At 36.9% G+C, this 16,855-nt stretch overlaps 1 protein-coding gene across 9 annotated transcripts in view; it reads right to left on the reverse strand.

Moving 5' to 3' along the window:
- The window catches only part of Kdm6a (lysine demethylase 6A), a 213,940-nt gene that overhangs the window by 179,871 nt on the left and 17,214 nt on the right, over positions 1 to 16,855 (reverse strand). Inside the window, exons 1-2 of one of the 9 annotated variants that reach the window (XM_087189827.1) lie at positions 10,732 to 10,894; positions 9,308 to 9,379 (exon numbers count right to left, since the gene is read on the reverse strand). The exons of the other annotated variants lie outside the window; for them this stretch is intronic. Coding sequence (XP_087045953.1) covers positions 9,308 to 9,379; positions 10,732 to 10,782 — 123 coding nt within the window. The 5' untranslated portion in view covers positions 10,783 to 10,894. Of the gene's footprint in view, positions 1 to 9,307; positions 9,380 to 10,731; positions 10,895 to 16,855 lie in introns of those variants that run through there. 9 annotated transcript variants of the gene reach the window in all.

The raw sequence follows: 16,855 nt of genomic DNA on the forward strand, positions 1-16,855 counted from the left end.
TACTTGGCTAAAATTTAAAATCATTGCAATTCACAGAAACATTAAGACCAGTAAATATGAGAGGAAAGGCACCTATGTTCATGAATTTACAAATGCAATGATAACAGATATTAAAAAGTATCTATAATGGCCTAGACACCAAGTGCTACATATGTACTAATTCATTTAATTACAACATCCTTTGACCAAGATACCACTGTTCTCCCATTTACACATAAAGAAACTGAGACACAATGGGTCAAACTGCTGGTAAAAGGTAAAATTCAGGACTGGAAAAGACATCTCTAGAGTCCAAATGTTAAATAAATATTCTAGAGTGCCTCATAGCTTACTAGGTTGGAAAGAGTTTGGTAAGAGCAATAAGCAAATACTCAAACACATTTGATAGGAGAATAAATTGTAATGCTGGAAAACAACTAGAAATATTCAAATTTCTCTAAAATGAGGCTTTCAAAGCCGTATGAGTTACAAAGTGGTATAGCTTGAGTGAAGAAAAAGTCAGTATCAAAACTAAAAATAAAATGTATTTGTATGTATATATTTACCCTCCTTTAAGAAAGCAATTCTAAGAATATTCCTACAAATAAACATATACATTATAAAATATACACAAGCTTGAAATATAAGACTGGAAAAAGTCTAAATATTCATCAAGAGCAATCAGTAGGTACACTTACTAAAAATACAGTGAACCCTTGACTTATGAACTTAATTCGTTCCTGAAGGCTGATTCTAAATCAAGTTGGTCAATTGAAGACTCAGGCTCCTCTATACAGCCTTTAAAGTCTCTCCTGTATACAGGCAGATCTCAGTGTCCTTAGACACTGGCCCAGGATTTCTCAACTCTACACAAGAAAGGAGGTTGTAATGTTCCTTCCAGAACTCTTTAAGGCTTAAATCTGTATCTGAGACCATCTGGAAGCACAAGCGGCTGGCATTTGGGTCATAACTCAAGACTTAGGTTTTAAGTTAAAACTAAAATTCCAGTCATAACCCAAGTTGTTCGTATGTCAGGCTGGTTATAACTCAATGGTCCACTGTATAAACTCTTGAAATTACTCAGGTAAGTGATTAAATACATCTTCAACATTACTAAAACATTCTTAAACACTTAGTAACATCTTGATTTTCAGAAGGGAATTATGGAAGTCCAGTGATTAAATCTATATAAACTGTTTCATTGGTGATTTATAGAATTTGTTAGTATATTGCTAGTTTTGAGAAGTGCTACTATAGAAGCTTTAATTTTCTTTGCTCCAAAGTTTCTTAAATACATTTAGCCCACAAAGCCCATTTTGTTGAAGGAAATGGAGGTTAAATGCCCTGGACTGAAGAATACATCAACTATAAATTTATGGACTAAAAATGAGAAATACTTGTTTGCACTAGGAAACTAATTCTACGTGGCACCTGATCTGAATCCTTTCACCACCACACCATTCTTTATTCCCTTTCCTGGTACATTACATTATGTTACATACTATTCAAATCTAAGTTAAAAGTCTACAGGGCATCACTGTAGAAAAGGCAAATTAAGAATTGTTCTTTATGGCTGGGGATTTAGCTCAGTGGTTTCGCCGCCTGCTGCGCAAGCACAAGGACCGGAGTTCAATCCCCAGTACCGGGGGGAAAAAAAAAAAAAAAAAGAATTGTTCTTTAGCAAGAAGAATTCTGCGTAAGCAGATTTAAAATAAACACAAAATGAGAACTACAAATCTATCAAAGATTTCTACTTCTGGCCAAAATGAAAAAAGGGGATTAGATTTATGAAGCTACGTTACCTAATAAACAAAGCAGATTGTGAAACCACGTGGTCAGACTCTAAAGTTTAGTTTAGTTAAAATTAAAGCAATACAAAAACTAAAGCAATACAGGCTGGGGATTTAGCTCAGTGGTTCCACCGCCTGCCTTGCAAGTGAAAGGACCCAAGTTCGATCCCCGGTACCAAAAAAAATAAATAAATAAAACCTAAAGCAATACAAAGCAGCAATCTCTGAGAGAGGAGAAACAAATGAGGTGACCATTAGGGTTGTCCTAGTTTACTGCCTAAGAAGTAGGCATGCAAAGGCAAAAATAGGGAAATGCAGGCACAGTGCAGTCCCCCAGAGTTAAAAAGGGAACTATAAATTTAGGTAGGCCAAGACAGCTAGAATACAGAAGGTATAAACTGTGAGAGGTGAGAGTTGTACAGGCAGAGTAGTACTCTGGAGATCTGTACAGACTCTCTCTTGAATCTTCTGAGTAACAATGAGCATGTGGAGGTGAAATTACCCTAGAACCACCTGAAATAAATGGGAAAACCTATGCAGCTCAGAGTGCCAAAAATAGTTGCTGTTCATAAAAGTCCAAATAGGAAAGCCTCATAATATGAGTAGCATCCCAAAGAGTACTCAGAAGAATAATGGCTCAGTAATGGTGCAAAATTAGCCTAAGAGTAAAGGCTGCTGTGTTCCCATCTAACAAAGTATAAAACAAGCTTTAAAAAGCTCAAACTATTTCTAAATAACTTAATTGCATCCTAGAACAAAGCTCGAAAAATCTTACGTAATGCAATAAAATTCTAAAGCTAACAAGGTAAAATTCACACTATTGTACCTGTCATTGAATCAAGTTAACAAGCATGCAAACAACAGAGAAAATACAAACCATAAGCAGACAACTAATCAGAAATGATAAAGTATTATAACAAAGTTAGTCAAACAAGACTCCATATGCTCAAGAAAGTAAAGAAAAATATAAACAATGCTAAAGAGAGGCCAGAAACATTTATACACACACACACATACATATATATCTCCAAGTGAACATTACAATGTCTTAAGGTGAACAATACACTGGATAGAATTATGGGCAAACTACCTATTACAGAAGAAAACAATTGGTGAACCTAGAGACACACCAATACCAACAATGCAAAATGAGATATAGCAAGGAGGAAAATTTTAAAAACTGAACACCATGAATAAATAATGGAACAACTTCAGATGGCTTAATATTATGTAAAACTGGAATATAAGTAGGAGAGGAAAGTAAAAATATCTCAAGACACAAAAGGGGAAAATTCTCCAATTGGTGAAAAGTACAAATCCACATGTCCAAGGAGATCAATAGATCTCACAAGAAACATCTTTTGTTTGTTGTTTGGTTGGTTTTTTGGGTACCAGGGATCGAACTCGGGACCTTGCACTTGCGAGGCAGGTGGCAGAGCCACTGAGCTAAATCCCCGGCCCAAAAAACATTTTTTTAAATGTTTTTTAAAAACATGAATGACAAAACATAAAATGTTATGTTATGTGTTGTCTCCCCCGACAACACATAACATAACCCAACTGCTTAATGCTGGCAATAAAATCTTAAAAGCAACCAAAGCAGGGGGAGACATCTTACCTATAGAGAAATAAGAGATAATGATGATAACAAACTTCATCTTCAAAAACAATGTAAGGTCAGGGGCAGGAGTTTAGCTCAGTGGCACTCCATGCTTGCCTTGCAAGTGCAACACAAAGAAGTGACATCTTTATAAAGTACTTTATAGGGAGGGGTGTCATCGAGAATTCTGGTTCAATATTTTTTGGGGGAGGGTACCAGGAATCAACCTCAGGACCTTGAGCTTGCAAGGCAGGCAGTGTTACCACTGAGCTAAATCCCCAGCCCCATCATCAATATTTTTAAATAAACAAGAAATTAAAATTTTTACGGATAAAGGCTGAAAAATTAATTATCAGCAATCTTTACTACAAGCAATTTTTAAAGTCTTTTAGGAAGAAAGTAGCATAAGATAGAAATCTAGATCTACCCAACAGAATGAGAAGGAAATAATTAATATATAAGTAAACACAAAATAACTTTCTCACATTCAATAAACTTGAAAGATAACTGTTTAAAGCAAAAATAATAAATGTATTGTGGGACTGATAAATGAAGTAAAATTAATTACAACAGCAGAAAATAAGTAACCTAAGAGTTACACTATTACTTGAAAGTAGACTGTTAAGTAAACATGTGTGATGGTTGGTTGATTGTGTCAAATTGAGTAAAAGAAGCTCAACTAAATTGGCTCAGCAATTCCACACCCTAGGGCGGCTTGTTGGCTAGATGGTATAAAGGAGAAATGAAGACTGACGAATCTGCTTCTGTTTCTTTGGAGGAGCTCCAGTCTTCACCTTCACCTTGGACATCATCTCCTCGCTTCATTTCCTGGCTTCCTGGCTTCCAGCGCAGACCCACCGGCCTCCTGATATGGACTCACTCAGGACACTTCAGGGAGCTCCAGACCTTAGACTAAATCCTTTGGTCTCCAGTGTGCAGACAGACCCTCTGCACTCTTCCACATCCAACTTTGTGGGTGGCCATTGTAAGCCAATCTTGTAAAATCTTATATATTTGTGTATCTTGTATTACATCTGTTTCTCTAGTAAATAGTGACTGATACAAAATGTATACTTTAAACCCCAAAGTAGCTACTTGAAAAAACAGAACATCCATATCTCAAATACACTAGCAAAAAAGGATTCCTAAAAACTACTCCATTAACACAGTAAAAGGCAGAAAAAAGGAGAAAAAAAGAACAAAAATCATAAAATAAACAGGAAACAAGAGGACTGATAGGCTCAAACCTAGTCATATCAGTAACTACATCTGAAATATGCCAATTAAAAGGCAGAGATCAGTTTCTGGTCTCTCAAACAAGACACCATACACTAATTTTTCCCTGCTACTCTCCTTTACACACAAATACTCTAGAAATTACTCAAAAAACAATGATAAAAGGACTCTGAAACCGAGAAAAGAAGGAAGCATACTATCTAGGGACTCCAAGACTAGGGGAAAGACAACATAGTGAGTTCCGTGAGCTTTCTCTTTATTTCCAGTATAGCCTAGACACATACACTGGACTGGACAATAAAGATACCTTCAACCCAGAACCACCAATAGGCACGAGGGAGGCAAGAAAACCACAATCAAAGCACAAGGAGGCAAAACAATCCCTCCCAGCGGCAATTAGGCCCAGCCAGCCATTCAAGGCCCCCAGATCTGCAACCACCACACTGGTGTACTATCTATCTGATGCACAGAAACAACAGCAAAGCCAAGGGTCAACCCATCCTTTTCTCCACAAGGGTACCAATAGGTAGTACGATCCAACAGATTCACATCTAGAATAAAAAACTTACAAAACTTAACATTCAAAATTTAATCAAATTAGAAAACAGGCAAAAGAACAGACACTTTATAGAAGTGAACATACAAATGGCAAACAAGCACATCAACAGATGTTCAACTTCAATTACTATTTGAAAAATGCAAAATAAAATTACAATGAGTTATCACTATATACTTAGAATGACTAAGATAAATGAGTTAATATTAATACCAAATGCTGGCAAGAATAAAAAGAAACTAGATCATTCATACATTGCTGGTAGAACTTTAAAATAGTATACAGTAACCACTCTGGGAAATAAATTAACAGTTCCTTCAAAAACTAAAAGTGGACTTACCATACAACTCACTAATGTCATTCTTGGACATTCAGCCCAGAGAAATGAAAATTTTCAAGCAGAAATCCAAAATTAGAAACTTCAACGGATGATAAACAAGCTGTGATATATCCTTAACTATGAAATACTATTCAAAAACCAAAAGGAACAGGTTGTTAATATACATAACAATGTGGATGAGCCACAAAATGCCATAACCAAAAGGATGAAAGCTAAATGATTCCATCAAATTAGTGTCTCCCACAAGTTAGATTTTGGGAAAGGAGGCAATTAAAGAAATTGGTGTAGCTATAAAGGGACAGCAAAAAGGAGTCTTGGGACTATACAGTTAAGTTTCGCTTTTTGAGAAGCAGAGTCTTGCTGTGCTGCTCACACTGGCCTCAAATTCTCAGGTTCAAACAATCCTCCTGCCTCAGCCTCTGAGTAACTAGGATTGCAGGCAATGTACCACCACAGCTGGCCATAATTATTTTGATTGTGGCTGTGGTTACATAAAACTACACCAGATAAAACTGCATAGCTATACACATAAACAGAGACATGAATATGTATGCATATATACATATATATATATATATATTTATGGAGAGACTGCCAAAAAAATGTATGTATACTTCAGCAGTTCGCCATACTAATAAATGTCTGGAAGCTAATGGCCACCACTTTGAGCACTTCTTGTAATTGCAGAGGCCAAAGGTGACTTACATTAATCTCATGATGTCTCAATAAATTTTGTATTAAAATATTTATACAAGTTTTTCTTTTTTTGATATATACATTTTTAGGCAGACACACTATATATATATGTATATATAGTGGGCGGGCAGGCAGGGGGTGAGGGGGAATCTGAATGAGCTTCACCAATGTCAACTGCTATTGTGTAGTTATAGAATTATATAACTATATTATATAGTTAATCAAGATGTTTGCATTTGGGGAGGTTAGGTAAAAAGTATGTAAGGTCCCACTGTACATTTCTTTGTAACTACCTACGAACCTGTAATTATTTCAACAAAAAGTCTTAGAGAAAATTAAAAAGAAAAAAGCAGAGTTCACTAGTTTAGATACAAAATCAAGCCCCAACTATATGCTTGATACCTATAAGAAATTTTCTTCAAATATAAATAATGTAAAAGTAAAAGGAAATACCATGCTTACATTAATCAAAAGAAAACTAGATGAGCTATCTTAAAATCTAGTTAGTTTCAGAACAAAAAATATAACCAGAGATAAGTCATTTTATAATGATAAAAGGATCAACTCAAAGAATGTATAATAATCTAAACATTTACCTACCTAATACAAGAGCTTCAAAACATATTAAGCAAAAAACTAATAGAACTAGAAGAAAAAGACAAAACCACAATTACAGCCCTCTTTTGATGACAGAAGTAGATACACAATCAGTAGAGCAGAGAAGACTTGAGAAATGAAAACATTTCTGCAGAATACACCTAACACAGACTACAATCTAGAACTTTTAAATTTTTGAAACATTCCAAACCATACAGAAATGTTATCAGGAGCCAGGGATTTAGCTCAGTGGTGCCACACCTGCCTCACAAGCCCAAGGTCCTGAGTTCAATCCCTGGTTACCAAAAAAAAAAAAATGTTATCAGAATAACAATACTATATTTAGAAAATCCCCCAATATGTAAGTACCAATTCTCCAACATACTTCTAAAAAATGAATGGATCAAAACAAATCCAAAGGCAAATTAGAGAGTATGTTTTGAAACTAATATACATGAAAACATAATACGCCAAAGTCTGTGAGATGGAACTACAGCATTTTTTGGCAAATGGTAAAGACAAATCTACCATCCAGAAGATTCCTTAATAATTTATGTAGATAGTCTACCCTCAAAGAAAAAGTCTAATTTTTGTATGAAAATAGTATTTGACATCATGATCTTCCACTGAAAACTCCATAGCCACAGTCTAATCATACGGAAAAAGTCATCAGTAATATACTAATAGAGGGACACCCCACAACATATGTGTGATCAGTACTCCTCAAAACTAAGGTCATCAAAAACAAGGAACATTTGAGAGAATAACATAGCCAAAGAGAGGAGCCTACGGACCCTTAACTGATATAAAGTAGTATCCTGGAGAGGATTCCAAAACAGTAAAATGACATGAGGTGAAAACTAAGGAAACCTAAGTAAATTATTTTTGGTAATAATAACATATCAATATTGGTTCATTAATGTAATATTGGTTACACTAATGTAAGATGTTAATAATAAGGAAAACTGAGTGCAGGAACTCTCTGTATGATCTCAATTTTTCTGTAAATCTAAAAGTATCCCCAAAAAAATCTATTTCGAAAATTACACTATACCAAGGAAAATTTCAATCCTCCCTACCCAAAGTAATTCCTCCTGTTTAGGATCTGTCAGAGTACTTACATCTATTATTCATAACACAGCTCTCCAATTTTTATGAGTTGCAGCATACCAAAAATCATGAACCATTTATCTTTACAAACTGTCACCTCCCCCTCCCACCTATATATACAGCCTTTCTCCTAGTATGCAAATAAAATTTTAATGATTAAATCAGGACTCTGAGATGCCTTTTAACTGTGAGTTCTTTTTTTTTTTTTTGGTACCGGGGATCGAACTCAGGTCCTTGCGCTTGCGCAGCAGGCGGCGAAACCACTGAGCTAAATCCCCAGCCCAGTCAACTGTGAGTTCTTTAAAAATTATTCCAGTTTTGGGCCGGGGATTTAGCTCAGTGGTTCCGGTGCCTGCCTTGCAAGCGCAAGGTCCTGAGTTCGATCCCCGGTACCAAAAAGAAAAAAAAAATTATTCTAGTTTATTAGTTCAAACTGTTAATTACACAAAAACCATGCAGTTATACTAACACAATTAAAATAAGATTTTACTTAATAAAACAGCATCTTTCAAACTGAGGTCCTTGTGTATTCTCTGGAATCTCAGAAGTCCTTATGGGAAAACATTTTTTTGGAAAAATTTTTCATTGCATTGTACAATGTATAAAATATTTTAGAAATATCTGATAAATCATTTTTATACTTTGATGAATATCCAAATACTGCTATGCAATGCTAACTCCCACACTTACCTTCACAACTATACTGACACCAACCCAAGCTGCTTTAGGTAGCAAATTATACCAAAGCTGAAAGCCAAATGAGATAATGTACAAAATATAAGAGATTCATACAAGTTGTAATAAAGGAAAACAGTAGGTGAAGTCAAGCAGCACATAGTAGTACTGTCACATCATAAGATGACCATATACTGCTTTTCACTAGGCTGGGAAATGATCAAACTTCAAAGTATATACAGTTGAACTGAATGTTTATTGCTTTTGCACTTTGCAAAAGTCAAAAAATAGGTGAAGTGGGCCAGGGATTTAGCTCAGTGGTTTCGCCGCCTGCTATGCAAGTGCAAGGACCCAAGTTCGATCCCCGGTACCAAAAAAGAAAACAAGTGAAGTATCCTAAAGTAGGAATGTCTTTTCTAGCCTCCTTGGTCCACAGTGAACTAAATTAAATACATGTTTATGACAGATTTCCGAGTTCTTTATGGGAAACAAACAGATCAGCTGTCGGTCTCTTCTAGAATAAAATGATGTTTTTATGAAAACAGACATTTGTCTCTAACAGCAATTAGGAACACAATCCAAGGCCATCCACTGATGTACACAGAAGATGTTCACCACAGCAATAAATAGGGCTAGGTCTCAGAATTGGAGACCCTGTCTCAAAAAACCAAAAACTAATAATAAAATATGTAAAAATAATTTATAATGACAGTTGACATAATGGTTACCTTTGCTAGAGAGAAGAGAGGCAACAACTGAAGAAGTGCTTCAGGAATACAGCTACTGTTCCATTTCCTGGTCTGGGGTAGCATTCAAAAGAACATGTTTATTATGTAATAATTCAATGAATAACACACTTGTGATATGTGAACTTAAATGTGTCTAAATTACACTTCAATAAAAGAGTTTTACTCAGCATGCAAGAGACCTCTTGTTACATATGACAATTTGAACTAAGTTTGTCTCTGTTCCCTCATGATACCTCTGAAAGAAGAGTGAAAAAATTAAACAAGAGCAAACCCTAAGAACAAATAAAAGGGGCTGGGGATGTAGCTCAGTGGTGCCACACCTGGGTGGCAAGCAGAAGGGTGGGGGGGAGAGGGAAAGGGAGAGAAAGATTATATTCTCAAAAATGGGCCACAATATCCATCTCACATGCTTTTCTGCAGTGTGAGTCTGCCCCTACCCCACCAAGAGATGCACTTTGTGTCCCCTCCTCTAGAATCTAAGTGTGCTTGTGACTTCACACACATGATGAAGAAGCCATCATGGAAGCAGATACTATAACCCCAGCTGTATCAGTCTCCCTCTGCCAAAAGTCATCACAACTGACATCCCAAACCCTGGAGCAGAAAGGAGACATCCCTGCTGTTCCCTTCCCAGATTCCTGATCCACAGATCCTGTGAACATAATAAACTGGTGGTTTGGAGATGGTCTGTTATAGCCCAACAGAAACACAGAGAAATAATAGACAAACCAAGTCAATAAAATCCTGAACCAAAAAAAAAGTAGATGAAATGGTGTCTTAGAATTTAGACAAGTTACAAGTCCACTCAAGCAGCAGAATTCTGAAAACGTCTAAGAAATGATGGCAGAGGTTGAAAAGAGGAGGGCTGATGAAAAAAATTAAATGAGAGCTGGCCATGGTTGCACATGCCTGTAATCCCAGCACTTGAGAGGCTGAGGCAAGAGAATCACTGCAAATTTGAGGCCAGCCTGGACTACCATAGTGAGATCATGGCCAGACTTAACTACATAGCGAGACCCTGTCTCAAGAAACCCAAAAGAAAAAAAATTAAATGAGAATGAATTAGATCTCTAGAACTGTTCTTCCAGACCAGGATGCTCCTCTTTTATTACCTTCCTCCTTCATCACCTTCCCCCCACCCCTAACAAAAGACAGTGCATTTAACTCTGAAAAGCTGAGTAAAAACAAAAACACCAAGCACAGGTCAGGGTGAGGAATAGCCCACAATCCACTTCTACAATTTGGCTACTAAAACATTAGCTAACAGGCTTATGCTTCTTGAAGCACCAAGGTAAGGATCGACTGCAATTTCCAGAAAGCCAGTTGTTCAAAAGGCCAAGTGGCCTACACAAAAACAGCAAACTATCAAGGATGCAGCTAATTAAAAGAAACAAACAAATTACCTGATGTGTTTGACCATCTGGGGGCTGCACACTTACATGAGAAAGGCACATAACACTGAAACAACAAAGAGCCAATTCATGACTCAAAACAAAATTTGTACATAAAAAATTTTACCACAGCAAACATCACTTTTTCATATAGTATTAATCTAAATACTGATTTAACCTGAGAACATAACACTACAGGGAGGAAGGAAACATGAACTGGGAGGTTGGGCAGGGAAAAAGTTATCTTCCATAGTAGACAAATGTTTAAAACTGAAAAAACTAAGAAATGCTTGCATTGGTAATATTAAATATAATGATAAATGTAACAGCTAAGGAATGAAAAGTGGGTACATTTCGAGAATACAAGTATTTTATTTAAAAGTAAAACTAGAACTGTATACTGGATAAATTATATAACATCAATAATGCTGCTACTAACAAAAAAAGAATTTAATTTCAAAAAGAAAAATTATTCTAAGAGCACAAAGAACAACTGGTTCTACCTCTACAGGCTAAAGAAAAGCTTTAGAGAAGGAAAAAGAAAATCATCTTAATATCCTGAAATAAAATCAAGATAAAGAAAACATGGAAGGGACACATAGAACATTACATTTTAGTTATATGGAGGTCTAAATGCTGGGGGGAGGGAGACTTAAATTCTACTTTTGAATAGGAAGAAATCAAAGTTTTTTGAGTAAAAGTTCCCCCTGGGAGGAGTACAGAAAATAATTCTCTGAAGAGACCAACACCTAAAAGTGTTAAGATTCCTGTATACCCAAGCCAAGCAAAGGGCAAAGGGGAAAAAAATTCATAGCCACAGATACAGGCATATGTGTGCATGTATGTATGCATTTGCCTCTAATTTTTGTTTTATTTTGTTTTGATTTTGGTACTGGAGTGCCTCTAAATTTTAAAACAAAGAATTTTAAACTTATTTAAAAGTAGCTGGAGCGGAAATATGATAGTTCTAATTCTGCAACAAGGTAAATACTTTATAAATCATGTTTTAAATGTTACATTGCAGGCTGGGAATTTAGCTCAGTGGTGCCAGCCACTGCCTGCTTCGCAAGTGCAAGGTCCCAAGTTCGATCCCCGGTACAAAAAAAAAAAAACCTAACTAAATAAATAAATAAATGTTACATTGCAGTTGGGGCTGTAGCTCAGCCTGGGAGGCCCTGAATTCCATTCCCACTACCAAAGAAGAAAAAACTGTTACATTGTAGAAAAAGTATAAGTCAAAATGTATAAAAAGCAAAAGGCAAAATGAAAGAAATAGATGTCTACGCCCAGGCAGCTTTGGAAATTTCTGTCCAAATCTTGCCTAAACATTAAGATAAACAATGAGAGTTTTCTGTGGCAATACACAACAAGGCATACAGATTTTACATAATTAGTTCCCAAGAATCACTGAAAAAGAAAAAAAAAAGTAAGAGAAGCAAATGCTGCAGAGGGCAGATATTCAAGCTTTCAGAATTACATTATATTCAAATGTCCAGTTTTCAAACAAAAAAAATTTTTTTTTTGGTACCGGGGATCGAACTCAGGTCCTTGCGCTTGCACAGCAGGCTGCGAAACCACTGAGCTAAATCCCCAGCCCTCAAACAAAAATTTTGAGACATGCAAAGGTCCATCCACAGAACAAACAGCAATCACTACAAACTGTCTCAGAGGAAACCAGATGATGGACTTACTAATCAAGACTTTAAAAGTCATCTATTGTAAACATGTTCAAAGAACTAAAATAAAACATGTCTAAAGAACTAAGTATGAATTCAATGTGTCAAAGAAAATATCAATACATGGTGATAAATTGTATTTCAAAGTTCAAACAGAAATAAAAAGCATAACTGAAATGACAGCATATCTGATCACACACAATCAGTAAACTTGAAAAGAGACCAATTGGGATTATTCAGCCTAGGAACAGAAAGAGAAAACAAGGAATAAAAATGAACAGACCCTCAGAGACCTATGGGACACGATGCAGTATACCAAAAAGATCCGTAATTTAAGTTGAAGAGGGAAAGGACATTTAAGAAATAATGATAGCAAACTGTACAAAAGTAACAAAAATAATAATACCACATCAATGAACACTTAACAGGGATGTAGCTCAGTGGCGCCACACCTGTCTGGCAAGCGCAAGGTCCTGAGTTTGATTCCTGGTACCAAAAAAAAAAGGAAAAATAAAGACAAATCTGTCATGAGCACATTTGTACTAGAAGTAATACAAAAAGGAGTTATTCAGGTTGAAAATTCAAAGACCTCTACATTAAAGCACATTACAGGGCCGGGGATTTAGCTCAGTGGTGTTGCCATCTGCCTTGCAAGCGCAAGGTCCTGAGTTCAATCCCCAGTACCAAAAAAAAAAAAACCCAAAAAACACATTACAGTCAAATTGCCAAAAGATGTGAGAATCTTGGAAGCAACTCATCACATACAAAGAATCCTGAAAGGATTAATACCTGATTTCTTTATTACACATGGAAGCCAGAAACCAGTAGTATAACACGTTTAAAGTATTAAAAGAGGGGCCGGGGATGTAGCTCAGTGGTGCTGTGCCTGACTGGCAAGCGCAAGGTCCTGAGTTTGATTCCCAGTACTGACAAAATATAAATTTAAAAAATAAAATGCTAAAAGAAAAGTCATCCAAGAATTCTATATTCAACAAAACTATCCTTAAAAACAAAGGGAGAGGGCGGGGGATTTAGCTCAGTGGTTCTGCTGCCTGCCTCGCAAGTACAAGGTCCTGAGTTCGATACCCGGTACCAAAAAAAAAAAAAAAGGGAGGACCGAGGATTTAGCTCAGTGGCGCCACACCTGCCTAGCAAGCATAAAGTCCTGAGTTTGATTCCCCGTACCCAAAAAAAGGGGGGGGAATAAAGACAAATCTGTCATTAACACATTTGTACTAGAAGTAATACAAAAAGGAGTGGTGCAGGTTGAAATAAAAGGTCACTAGACAACAACTCAAATTCACCCAAAAAAGTGTCAGTAAAGGTAACTACCCAGAGGTTGTCATCTGAAATGTGCTGCCCCAAAATCTGTATGTTAAAACTTAATCCTCAATGTGACAGAATTTAGAGATGAGGCCTTTACGGGGGGGAATCAAGTCATAAGGGCAGAGACCTTATGAGTAAAGGCTGGGGTTGTAGATCAGTGCACTTGCCTAGCACACATGAAAACACAAACACACACAAATAACCTTATAAAAGAGGTGAGAGGGATCTGTAAGTCTCTTTGCCCTTCTGCTTTCCACTGTATGAAGATGCAGCAACAAGGTACCATCATCATGGTAGCAGACACTAAATCTGCTGATACCTTGGATCTTGGGACTTCCCAGTCTCCAGAACTATGAGAAATCTCTATTATTTATAAATTCCTAAGTCTGTGTTACTTCATCACAGCAGCACAAATTGACTGAGACACCAGGTAAATGTAAAAGGCAGTATAAATGTGTTTTTTGTGCTGAGATTACAGGCACATGTCACTACGTCCAGCTTGTATTGGTATATTTTGAAATAGGAAACTAAAGAGTAACTGCTGTTTGATGGCAGACTAGAAAGGCTACCATTCTACTATATAATCCAGTGTGTTTTTCAATTTTCTTTACATGTATTTATGTATTCCTTTAAAGAATGAGAAAGTATTGGATGCTCAAAAGCAAACACTGTAGTTATTTAATCTTATACTCAAAAATAATACTGCTATGGGTCAAATCCTGATATATGGAAAGAGCTTTATAATTAGGACATGTTATGATCACTGATGATATTGCAAAAAGTTAAGATTTTTCTACAAATGTGCAGTTTTAACACTTTATTCACACAGCAAAATAGCTTTGGGTAAAAATTTTCACAATCCCAACTTGATTTACTATAAATGTCAATGAAGGATACCTATTTCCATGAAAATGAACCAGCTTCCTTTCTCCCAAGTCTTACCTCTTTTAACTAAAGAATTCCTGGAAATAACATAAGAAACAAGCATAAAAAGTATCTGAAAAGTAGAAAGGGAGCAGACTTTCTAGAGACCTTAAAACTGGAGGAATAATGAGGTAGTAAGCTCTCCCTCAGTTTTCTCATGGCCTCCCGTATTTCTAGGATCAGGTACTGCTACTGCTTTGGAGATCCTCAACAGTCATGGAGTAAAAAAGCTCCAAGAAAAAGCTGTTCCTAATAGCCAAAGTGCTGGAGAACGGATAGCTTAACAACAGAACCCTTTTTAGCAAGACCCACCCTACTCTTGCTAAACATCAATGGAAAACAAACACACACACACACACACACACACACACACACTCACTCACTCTCACTCACACATGTAAACCCTGCAGTTTCATTGGACTAAGCTTAGAGCTAATCTTACACATACAACAGCCTACCACAAAGCAGAAACTGGTACAATATCTTGTTTCCCCTGCCCAGTGTTATTGGCAGGACAGAATAGAGGTGATCTTGCCTCTACCCTCAAAAGATGGCTATAGCAGTCAGAGCCACTACAAGGGTGGGGTCAGCAGAACAAAAACAGACCACTGGTCTTTCATTGCCTCACACCAGGGTGCTACAATTCCCCTGCCAAGATAGCATGGGTGGGGCTGAGTAGGAAGTTGGTCTTCTAGACCTTTAGAATCAGGAGATGCTCTAATAAGCCTGCTGGGTTGGTGGCAATGAGCCACCACTAGACTACCACCACCACCCAGAACCTAGGAGATTTAAAGCTGTGTGAGGCAATTACTACAACCCTTCACCACCACCACTCCTACACACATAGGACTGGGATCAGCAGGATCCAGCAAGGAGCACAACGCACATGCCAAAAATACTGAACAAGGCAGTATGAGTTGGGATTAGTTAGCATTCCATTCTCCCCTTCCCCACCCCGCAACTGTGAGAACCAGTGGGAAAGTGAACCTCCATGTCCACCCAGCACTGAGACTGAATGAAGCACTCTAAGACAAAGTAACCCACAATCAACTTCAGCCATTCTCTCATACCAGCGGTATCCATTCCCCGACCTGACATTAACTGGTAAAATTGCTAAGAGATAGAGTTTCTACCTCTGCAGCATCAGATTGATGTGAATTAACCCTCCACTTAGCATAGCCCATCAAGAATTTGATCTTATACCTCTCACCCAGAGACAACAAGGTGGTGTAAACTGTTGTCCAACTTGTCAGGAAGATGTCAGTGAGGATAAAGCAGGAGTTGAACTTCCACCACACAAGACAGTATGATTCAATGTATCACTTTTGCCAGAGTAATTGTTGGCAGGACCCAGTGCAGTGAGAAGCTGAATATATACACCCACCTAGCCCTTGCCCTACACTTCAACACGGAGATTACTATAAAAAAAGTTTTCATAATATGATATTCAAATTGCCCAGTGCACAATCAAAAATCACACAACATACAAAAAAACCAGTAAAGCATAATTTGAATGAAGAGAAACAAATAAAATACTCATACTAATCAGGTTTTCTGATTACTTGACTAAGACTTTAAAGCAGTCAATAAAATATTTCAAACAAGCAATTACAACTGCTCTCAGAACAAATGAAAAATCTCAGCAAATCAAAGGTATTTAAAAAAAACCAAATGGAAATCATAAAACTTTTAAAAAATGCAATAACCAAAATAAAAACTCTGGATGGGTTTAACAGAAGAGTGGAAATGACAGACATTGAAGTCAGTGAGCAAATCAACGAAATTTGGCCAATCTAAACAACAGAAAACAATAGTGAAAACAGAGCCTCAGGGACCTATAGGACAAAAACAAAAGAACTAAGATTCTTCCTAAATCCCAGAAGAAAGAATAGGATTGAAAAAGTATTCAAGAGCTGGGGGGGTGGGGCGGGGGTGGAGTTCAGCAGCATCTGATAGGCCCAAGGCCCTGAGTTAGATTCCTGATACCCCTGCCCCGAAAAAAAAGAACTGGGGATGTGGCTCAGTGATGGAATGTGGCCTAGAATATAGAAGTGTTAGGTTTCAATCCCCAAAAGAACAACAAACAAAAAGAAAAATTTCAAAGATGCAATGGCTGAAAACTTCCAACATTTAGTGATACACATTAAACCCAGATAAAACAAAACAAAAAGCATCAACACCAAGATACATTCTAATGAAATTTCTGAAAA

This window comes from Heterocephalus glaber, unplaced genomic scaffold, assembly GCF_053883595.1.
Source record: "Heterocephalus glaber isolate CG9 unplaced genomic scaffold, H.glaber_assembly_v1.0 deba00001547, whole genome shotgun sequence".
NCBI classification, from domain to species: Eukaryota; Metazoa; Chordata; class Mammalia; order Rodentia; family Bathyergidae; genus Heterocephalus; species Heterocephalus glaber.